This window comes from Lupinus angustifolius, unplaced genomic scaffold (genome assembly GCF_001865875.1).
Source record: "Lupinus angustifolius cultivar Tanjil unplaced genomic scaffold, LupAngTanjil_v1.0 Scaffold_8_276, whole genome shotgun sequence".
In the NCBI taxonomy this organism is placed as follows: Eukaryota; Viridiplantae; Streptophyta; class Magnoliopsida; order Fabales; family Fabaceae; genus Lupinus; species Lupinus angustifolius.
The window spans coordinates 9,141-19,759 of NW_017718075.1; the positions used below are offsets into that span (position 1 = coordinate 9,141).

Below are 10,619 nucleotides of genomic sequence, written 5' to 3' on the forward strand. Positions count from 1 at the left end.
ATTGTTGTAAATATAGACTCAATTTATTATTGTAGGAATTAGTATAAATCTACTCTGCTCCCTGAGGACAATATCCCGGTATTTACCGGACTTTATTACTTGGACGATATGGTGCGCTTGCCATTCCATAAATTTCTAACAAGTTTTTGGCGCCGCTGTCGGGGAGCAATGAGCGCTTTACATTAGTTCTTTATAGAGTTTATTGAGTTTTGTACATAGTTATTCTTTAATTATTTATAATATAGTAAACCCTTGTGCTAACCTTTGTTTTAGTCTTTTTAGTTATGCTTTTGCAAGGTAAATCTAAAGAAGATAAACTACAATACAATCTAGAGATTGAGAAGTCTACTAAAAGTAACTAGAAGAAAGCAAAAGAGAAGAGACAACAAGGTCCTCAGGAATCATAGTGTAGCTCTAAACCAGCTACAAAATTCAGAGTCTCAATTAGAGAAGATGGAGAATGCCAATAATGTTGTTAATAATAACCTAAGGCCTAATCATCCAAGGAGGATATTAGGTGATTATGCCATGTATCTTGGTCCTCTGCACTACTCTAGCATTGTGATTCCACACACCGCCAGGATAGCGGAAATCAAGCTTGTATATTTGAATCTAGTCAGTGCTCATTAGTTCACAGGCAAAGATTATGAAGATCCATATGCTCACCTGGATAATTTTTATAAGCTGGTGGCCACTATGGGTTATTCTGACACTGAGAGGGAAGCTGCATACATGATGTTGTTTCTATTTTCCCTCCTTGGTGAAGCTAGGGAATGGCTAAAATCACATCCAACCCAAAGATTAACCAATTAGAGTGATTTGGAAACTAATTTTTTGACAAGATTCTTCCCTCCCGCGAGGTATGTGCATGCGAAGTTTGAAATTTCAACATTCAAACAAGGTGCAGAGTAAGCTTTTTATGAGGCATGGGAATGTTTCTAGGTGTTTCTGAGGAAATGTCCCAACCATGGGTTTGAGGATGTCGACCAACTAAATATTTTATGTAATGGGTTGAAGCCAGAGACTTAGATGATATTGGATGCTACAGCTGGTGGCACTATGATGGTAGTGGATGCTGAGCAAGCTATTAGAATTATTAATGCATTATCTGCTACAGATAGGCAAGCTCAGCATAATATAAGGACAATGTAGAAGAGAGGGGTGTTAGACTTTGAATACTTCTGATGTTATTCTTTCTCAAAACAAGATTCTAACACAACAGATTGAGGCACTCACAAAGAAAATGTCCAAGTTGCCTCAACAATTAAATGTGGTACAGACTCCTTCAGTTCATCAACAAGTGCTACACTATGAGTTGCAGGGGTGATCATGTTACTAGTCATTTCTCAATGCCTACCAATACACAAGAAGAGGAGGTTCAGTATGTTAACAATCAACCTCGTCAGGGTAATTTCCCTAACAACCCTTCGTTCAACAATTAGTTTCCACAGGATTGGAGGGGAAACCAGAATGGGTGGAGGCAGGAAGCAGCACCATCTAACAGGAAACCACCATATCAACCATCTCATCAGCAAGTTCCATATCCATCATTACATGAGAGGCAGAAAAAGTTGGAAGACACATTAGAGAAATTCATGCAAGTCTCCATTTCAAACCATAAAAATATTGATGCTTCTATCATAAATTTGGAGACTCAAGTGGGTCAGTTGGCTAAGAAAATGGAAGAACAGAATTCAGATCGACATTAATTCTCTGCCAACACTCAAACCAATCCGAAAGAACACTTCAAATCTATCACTACTAGAAGTGGCAAGGTCATTGGTAAAGGTATTGGTGATAACTTAGCAGTTGCGGAAGAGGTTCTGAGAGAGACCGAAGGTGGAAAATCAGAGAAGGTAATCAGAGAGACACAGAAGGGTGATGTGGTACAAGATGAGGAAGGGGTTGCTACTAATAAGGATGATAAAAGGGAGAACAGTGATAAGAGGAAGAGTGTCATACCTCAGTTGAAGGATCTCCCTTATCCAAAGAGACCTTCCAAGAAAGATAAGGAGCGACAATATGATAGGTTCTTGGATTTATTCATGAACCTCCATATCAACATTCCTTTCATGGAGGCGGTGGAACAAATGCCTATATATGCCAAATTTATGAAGGACTTGTTGATAAAGAAAAGAAAGTGTCCAGAAGAGACATTGACCTTAAAAGCTGGGTGTAGTGCTATCATTCAGAAGCCTTTGTCTGAGAAGACTAAAGATTCGGGCAGCTTCACTATTTCGGTCACTATTGGTGAATTATCTGTGGGAAAGACACTTCTTGATCTGGGTGCCATCATTAATTTGATGCCCATTTCTATGCTGAAGAGGATTGGGGATTTGGAGATCAAGCCTACCAGGATGACCTTGCAACTTACTAATAGATCTGTCAAGTATCCTTATGGAGTTGTGGAGGATGTTTTGGTGAAGGTAGATGGGTTAGTCTTTCCTATGTATTTTGTTATCATGGATATTGAGGAGGATAAGGAGGTTCCTCTTATTTTGGGTAGACTCTTCATGAAGACTTCCCGAGTTATTAGGGATGGTGATGATTGAAAGTTGAAGGTAAGAGTTGAAGACCAAAAGGTTAATTGTAATGTTTTTGAAGCTATGCAACATTCTAGGGACAAGAAAAACTGCTTTCGGGTGGATATCATTGAGGACTTATTCATGCTCGATGACATTCACTTGAATATGAGTAGTCCCTTGGAGAAGTTATTGAGGGTAGACCTAGAAGGAAGCAACATGGAGGAGGATAAAATGATCAAAACATGTTTGGTAGAGTTGGATGCACCCCACAAGGTTGTATCTAATCAGAATTACATTCAAGAGTTGGGTATAAAGAAGACATCTGAGGCTCCAAAGGTGGAGTTGAAAATACTTCCTTCGCAGTTGAAACCGGTGATTATCAACAGCAGCTTTCATGTGATGAAGAATAATTATTAATTGGGGTGCTGAAGAAGAATGCAGGGGCGATAGGGTGGATAGTGGCTGATTTGCATGGAATCAATCCTTCCTATTGCATACATAAGATGCATATGGAAGAGGATTACAAACCGTTGGTGCAACCTTAGAGGCGTCTGAATCCCACTATGAAGGAAGTAGTGAAGAAGGAAGTGATGAAACTATTGGATGTTGAGATGATTTATCGCATATCTGATAGCAAGTGGGTGAGTCCAGTTCATAAGGTCCCAAAGAAGGAGGGGATGATTGTGGTTAGGAATGATAAGGATGAATTGATCCCAACCAGAACAATCATTGGATGGCGTATGTGCATTGATTATTGGAAGCTAAACTAGGCTACTCGCAAAGATCACCTTCCTCTGCCATTCATGGACCAGATGATTGAGAGATTGGATGGACAATCATTTTACTGCTTCCTGGATGGCTATTTTGGCTATAATCAGATCACTGTGGATCTCCAAGATCAGGAAAAAACAGCTTTCACTTGTCCTTTTGGTGTCTTCGCATATAGGAAGATGCCATTTGGACTATGCAATGCACCAACAACATTTCAGAGGTGCATGTTAGCAATTTTTTCTTATCTTGTGGAGAAGTGTATTGAGGTGTTTATGGATGACTTCTCGATCTTCAGGTCATCATTTGAGAGTTGTTTGGCAAATTTGGACATCATTCTATAACGATGTGTTGAGACAAATCTGGTACTGAACTGGGAGAAGTGTCACTTCATGGTGACTGATGGAGTGTTCTTAGGATACAAGATTTCTTCTCGGGGCATCGAAGTTGACAAGGCAAAGATTGAGGTCATCAAAGACCTTCCACCACCACTTAATGTCAAGGGAATTCGGAGTTTCCTTGGACATGCAAGTTTCAATAGAAGGTTTATAATAGACTTTTTAAAAATTGCAAAGCCACTTAGTAATCTTCTTAATAAAGATATTGTTTTTCATTTTGATGTTGAGTGTGCAAAAATCCTTTGAAACCTTGAAAGAAAAACTGATTTCTACTCCTTTTATAGTAGCGCGTGACTGGCATCTTGATTTTGAACTTATGTGTGATGCTAGTGACTATGTCATCAGCACGGTACTAGGACAACAAAGGATAAATTTTCCCATGCTATACACTATTCTAGTAAAGTATTAAATGAGGCACAAGTTAACTATGCCACAACTGAAAAAGAACTACTAGCTATAATGTATGCCTTGGAAAATTTAGATCTTATTTGATTCGCTCAAAAGTTATAATTTTCACTGATCACGTTGCCATTAAATATATGCTAACGGATTCCAAGCCGAGATTGTTGTGATGGATTTTGTTATTGCATGAATTCAACTTGGTGATCAAGGATAAGAAGGGGAGCGAAAATTGTGTAGAAGATCATTTGTCCCTCACCTAAGCGAGGGACTATCGCTCAAACGACAAATGGGGGCGAAAATTCAATTAGGCTCTCTGTTTCCCTCGCCCAAGCGAGGGAGTGGCACCTTGCCCAATCGAGGAGTGGTACCTCGCCCAAGCGAGGAGTGGCACCTCACCCAAGCGAGGTGTTTAAGCGAGGGAATGACATTTTCTGTCGCTCAAGCGAGAATCCCTAGCTTGAGCGAGAGAATAGCAGTTGGAACTTGATATATGCAGTTCTGGACAGCATGGGAAGTAATCGAAACACTTTTGAAGCATTCTTGGCACGACAATAGAGATAAACATAATGGAGATTAGGATAGACGTGGGAAAAATTCTACTTCATATTTCCTTGTATAATCTTATGATTCGAGCACTGTAAAGGCGAGGATGAGTAAATAGATCTTATCGTGGGTTTCGAAATGCAATCTTCTAACCTTTGTACTCCTGGATTCGATTCTATTGTAATTGTTATTTGATTTTGGGAAGTTTATCCCGTTTTTAATGCTACTAATTTCTTGTTTTTGGGTTCAGGTTTAATTGGAAAGTTAAACTTGATAGGGAACCTGGATCATCTTCCTTCATACATCATTGCTCTAGGAATGGACAATGATGCATGAATTACTTTTACATGGAACTTAATGCTAGTTAATCGGTCAAATATCCAAGGAATTAGTATTTGAGTGATTATCTAAGGATTTTACATTCAAGGGATTCATGTGAATGATTTGAATAGAATGTGCATCTGAATCAGTAACCTCACAAGTTACTTGGAATTGGATCCATGGATGTCAATCAGAAAGAACGATGCATTTCAATCCCAATTTATTTTAAATATTTTTAGTTCAATTTACACAACTAATTACAAATTTTCATAAAACCATTATTGTAAATATAGACTCAATTTATTCTTTTAGGAATTAGTGTAAATCTACTATGCTCCCTGAGGACAATCCCGATATTTTACAGGACTTTATTACTTGGACGATACGATGCGCTTGTCGTTCCATAAATTTCTAACACAAGTGCCCAAGTTCAATCTTGTGCTTTTAGAGTTTTCCAAACAGTGTTTCCAAAGGCATTGAGTCAAGATCTTTGGATTCCATGATAAATATAACTTTAGGTTGACATCTCCTATCAAGACAATATAAAACTTTATTAGTTAGTTCTCCTTTGGTGAAAGTTTTATCTAGAGAAACTAAGTGGTTTAATATATGTGTGAATGGTTTTGCATGTCACCGATTGATTCACTTGGCAACATATGAAACAGCTCGTACTTATGTGTCAGGGCATTCATCCTGGCACGCTTGACTTCGCTGATGCCTTCATAAGTCACTTGTAAAGTGTCCCACATTTCCTTGGCATTTGACATTGCGAAACCCAAAAGAAGTCATCATATGACAGGGCCAATGTGATTATGTTTTTAGCACGTAGGTTGTATTGAACCCTTTTACGTTCATCATCGGTCCATAAACTCTTGGGTTTTTCTTTCGGTTCATCATCCACTAGATGCATTGGAACGAAAGACCGGTTGACCACAGATTCCCAAATATCATAGTCAATGGCTTCTATGAATATTGTCTTTCGTACTTTCAAGTAGATGTATCCTTTGCCACTGAATACAGGAGGGCGATTAATGGATGATCCATCACCGCCAAAGGGGTTGGTGGAACCCATGTAATTTCCCTTTAGGATCATGCGTATGCGATTGAGCTAGCACGACGTACTAGCTCTAATACCACTTGGTAGGTATCAGTGGCCAGAATACACTTAGAAGGGGGGGGGGTAGGTATAGCAGTTACTAATTACCGCTTTTCGCACCAAAGCGCTATTTTAGAAAAAACCCCAGTTAATCGATTAAACGCAAGCTTTAATCGATTAACACATACAAAAAAACAAGATGTAAAATGGCTTCTTGCACAACAAGTTACCGACGTTCAAGAACAGATAAAGCATATATTTTTATACAAAATTAAACTAGATACAACAACCTAACTGTATCCAATATTTCAGCTAATATCATGCAATAATAAGACTTGAAATGTAAAGAGATTAGGGATAGAAAAAGCCTGCAATAAGGAATCTTATCCTGGTTTGTTTGCAGGTTCACTTGCAAATTACATCCAGGCCTCCCCTTCTGATCTCGAGATATTTTTCTTCACTAATATTGAACAGAATGTATAGTTACATGTAAACTTCCAATTCAACACTTAGACACTCCCTTCTTGAATCCAAGAACATACTTTCTTGGTTTGACTCTCTCAACCGCATAAGTTCTTGTGATCTAGCCCCAACCAAGAACTCGTTCTAAATTCAAAACATCAAAGTCTTAGTGAAGACACACCAAATCTCTTAGGTGATAAGACACCAAGAGACAAATTCCCTTTAATACAAAATAGTACACAAAACTGAGTTTTTTAAAGCACAATTTTGCTCAAAATATTACAATGAAAAACTCAACTAAAACCCATATACAAAACTCACAAGATAATATGAATATGTATGAGTTTATGAAAATGAAGAAACACATAATTTCTACCCTAAAATTCTCTTAAAGAAATGCAAGAAAATGTAGGAATGTTTAACATATAAACCACATGCAATATGATGACATTCAATGCTTAAGCATGGTACTATCTCACAATGCATTCCATTCTGCCTATATGACACAATTAAACACGAAAATATGCACCTAGAAATTTCTAAAAATAAATGATATGATATGGTACACGTTCTGAATTCACAGTCTTTATAGAAAACCATTATGAGTCCCAGTTAATCGATGAAGTACCCATTTAATCGATTAACGGGTTGTTGGGAATAACTGTTTTTTGGTTTTCATTTTTCTGTTGGAACTATAATCACGTTAATCGATTAACATAACTCCGAATCCATTAACCGGCACTTTTCAGCTTATTGATTAAATGGTAAACAACCTATATGTTATCAACTATACATGTTTTACCAATATATTATGCCTAAGATGCACAAGTAACATGTATGTTTAATGCATGAATACATAATGATCTAGATGGAATTTCTCATGTAAATGAAATGATTACTTTTAAGGCTTGTGAGAATTTCATCTGGGTTTACCTAACCTAGACTCAATATCTAAGGCACACATCTTAAACTTCTAAAAGAAGCTCTATTAAAGAACCTAGTCTAGATATGAAACCCTTGAGTCCACTACATGTTGATTTGTTGAATCATATTCAAGCTTTCACAAAGTCCTTGTCTTCATCAAAACATAGGCAAAATCCAGTGGTGCTCGACTTGACTATTTGCACTTTCAAACATATGGCTCAACCTCATCGACATTATGTAAAATATATAAGTGTGTTTGCTCTAATTTTGTCCTTCATATAGAAAATATTTGTTTTTGAGTAATCCCTTCACCAAATATTATTTTGATATAACGAGACTGTGTAATGCATGCAAAATCAACATCGATAGTGTTTCTAGTACAAAATTCAAGAGTTTATTGATAAGTGCCAAAAATACCTATATTTCATACACTTTTCATGGTAACTTAATTCATCACTTTTTGAATAAAATATCACAATCTTGTATATATACTTTGTATATTTCCTTTGTACTGTATTTTGTAGGATTTAAGTAGAAAAGAGAAGAATTTATCAAAGGCATACAAAGTGCTCAAAATAGGCCAAAATGTTCAATACATAAGCATGTCTCATTAAAATTAGGTCTATGTAGAGTCAATATGAAGCTTCACACTAAGAAGCTTATGTTGGACCAAACCCATGCCCAGCGTGACCTGGACACCAACTTGGCATGGTCAGACCAAAATTACACGGTCCAAACCAACCTGGCACAGTCAGAACACAAGCCTAGCACAAGCCAACCTACTCAAGCAGACAGCTTTGCTGAGCACCTAGATCACCCAGCATGGAACCACACACCTGACCAGGTCAGCAAGCACCAGACCACATCACCACCAACACGGTTAGAGCTTCTCAAGCAGGCAGCTCAGCGGTGCCACCTAGGCGATTAGCGGTGTGCACCCAACAACTTGGTCAAGTTGATGTAGCCACCAAGTAACCGTGACATCATGCATGACCTCACTCCAAGTAGCCTCCATAGGCTTTTCAGAGGTAGCTCACAATAGTTGAGCCAAATAGCCCACCATAGCTTCGTTGAGTCAGCTCAAGCAGGTGACTAAACTGCTTGGCCAAGTGACCAAACCCATGCTGAAGGGTTTGGTCCAGGAAGACCTATAAATAGGATGCACCATAGTCACATTCCACATTCCAATTTTTCATTCTAACATCCACTCCTACAAATGAGATGCAAAAACATAATTTAATTCATAATTCAAGAGTTTTTCTTTCTTAATTCAAGAGGAGAAAGGAGATGGCAAATGAGATGCAAAAACATAATTTTATATTCTCATTTGGGACCAAAAACATCTCATCCATGCATAGATGGCTAATGCTCCTACAAATTGACTTGGATTATGGTGTAATTTCTTCTCTTTAATTTATCTTCTTTTGAAATCAATGCATTAAAGGTTTTACTTTTGGGTTAAGTTTTGATTCTTTATGAAGTTCTTAATGCGATTTTAGCTTGATCACCCAAAACTTGATTTAAAGATCCAAAATGTTTATTCTTAAAGTGTTGACAAGAGAACTAAAAAGAATAAGCTACACCTTAGTTCACTTGCCATATCAAACATCTATTTTAAGCAACTTATGTTCAAGGCTAAATAAAACTAATGAAGCTTGAAGTAGGGTGTGAAAATCTGCTCTGAAGTAGGGTGTGACAATCTGCTCTGAAGTAGGGTGTGACAAGGCTAAATAAAGTATAACCTACACCTTAGTTCACTTGTCATAACACATAACTTGTAATGTTTTCAAAATCAATTAGGTGTAGAAATAAATCCATATTTCCGAAACAATTTCCTCCTCAAGAATTTGTGCATACTAGTTGCTTTATGTTTATGTTTACTTGTCAATATTTCTTAAACAAAATCAACCAAAAATATGTTTAAACATTATTAGTAATATAACATGTTTATAATAATATTCTATTAGGAAATTCCTTGTGGTTCGACATAACCCTATACTATACTACAATTGAATCTTGAAAGAGATGCAAATGTAAAATAGTAAAGTGTTAACTTGTAAATTTTATTTGTTGACAAAGAAAGAAACCTTGAATCAAAGTGAAATTTAATTCATAAGTTATATCTTTGTGAAAATAAAAAATACTCAGTTATAATGAGTGATCTAACTAATAATTTTTACTTTCAGTCATTTACATTTCCACAACTAACATTTATTTTCTATCATTTAAATTATGCAACTAACTATTTATTGCTTTATTTATTATTTATACCAACTTTTTGAAAGAAGTGATACGGTTAACTTCTAACTTTATTCTTTTGTCATTTTATTATTCTTAGATATCAACCTTTCATAAGAAATGGTATGGTTAATTTAATAAAATGAAACCGACCTTTATGATTTGGTTAAAAGGAACCTGAAAATGGAGTAAATAAATAAAGTCACTAGCTAATTAAATATCACTCATTATCACTTTTATTAATTTTCTAAATTCATACCATTAAACCGACGTTTAAATTTATTCCAGGAAAGCCGAGATGATATGAAATTGTTAATAATTCAAAAAAGCTAAGTTTTTTATTAAAGGAACATTCTTGAAACCATTATACCGACATTGGAATTTATCCCAACAAAGCCGAGATGGCGAGAAAAGAAATGACCTGTCATTAAATAAAATCAATGAGAAACTTCATGACTAAAAATAAAGCAAGAAGCAATCACAAGAAAAAATATCTTTCAACATTTATTCAACAATGTATTGCTCAACAATATAACATTTTTGTCTCGATTGGTTTTCACATACCCTTTTAATATTTTCATATAACGCTCAAATGAGTACATCCATTTCATATATAAAGGCCAACATAGTTGTGTCTCTCAAACAAGACAGATACATAAATGAACCTGTTAGGTATCAGTGGTTAAAATACACCTAGAAGGGGGGGGGGGGTTGAATAGGTGTAGCGGTTAGAAAATCCGCTTTTCGAATATCAACACTTAATGTTGAATTAACCCAATTTAATCAATTAAAAGAATAAAGATAATCGATTAACGCACTTGACTTAATCGATTAAAACAGAACAGTAAGCTTAGGCAGATTCAGTTTCTTGCACGACAATTAACCGATAATGAAATGAATACACAAAGCTTACAATTTTATCAGAGTATTAACAGTATAGCA

At 36.3% G+C, this 10,619-nt stretch overlaps 1 protein-coding gene across 1 annotated transcript; it reads left to right on the forward strand.

Moving 5' to 3' along the window:
- The first annotated feature begins 1,029 nt into the window (after window positions 1-1,029).
- LOC109337598 lies at window positions 1,030-2,552 on the forward strand. Its single transcript, XM_019574606.1, has 4 exons — window positions 1,030-1,121; window positions 1,322-1,376; window positions 1,452-1,662; window positions 1,789-2,552. Exons 1-4 carry the CDS (start codon window positions 1,030-1,032, stop codon window positions 2,550-2,552), a joined length of 1,122 nt encoding a protein of 373 aa, XP_019430151.1.
- Window positions 2,553-10,619: the final 8,067 nt, after the last annotated feature.

Coding starts and splice junctions, on each gene's coding strand:
- LOC109337598 (XM_019574606.1), top strand. CDS start 1,030: ATGATATTGGATGCTACAGCTGGTGGCACTATGATGGTAGTGGATGCT. Junction 1,377..1,451: donor CCAATACACAAGAAGAGGAG/GTTCAGTATGTT, acceptor TAGTTTCCACAG/GATTGGAGGGGAAACCAGAA. Junction 1,663..1,788: donor AAATTTGGAGACTCAAGTGG/GTCAGTTGGCTA, acceptor TCATTGGTAAAG/GTATTGGTGATAACTTAGCA.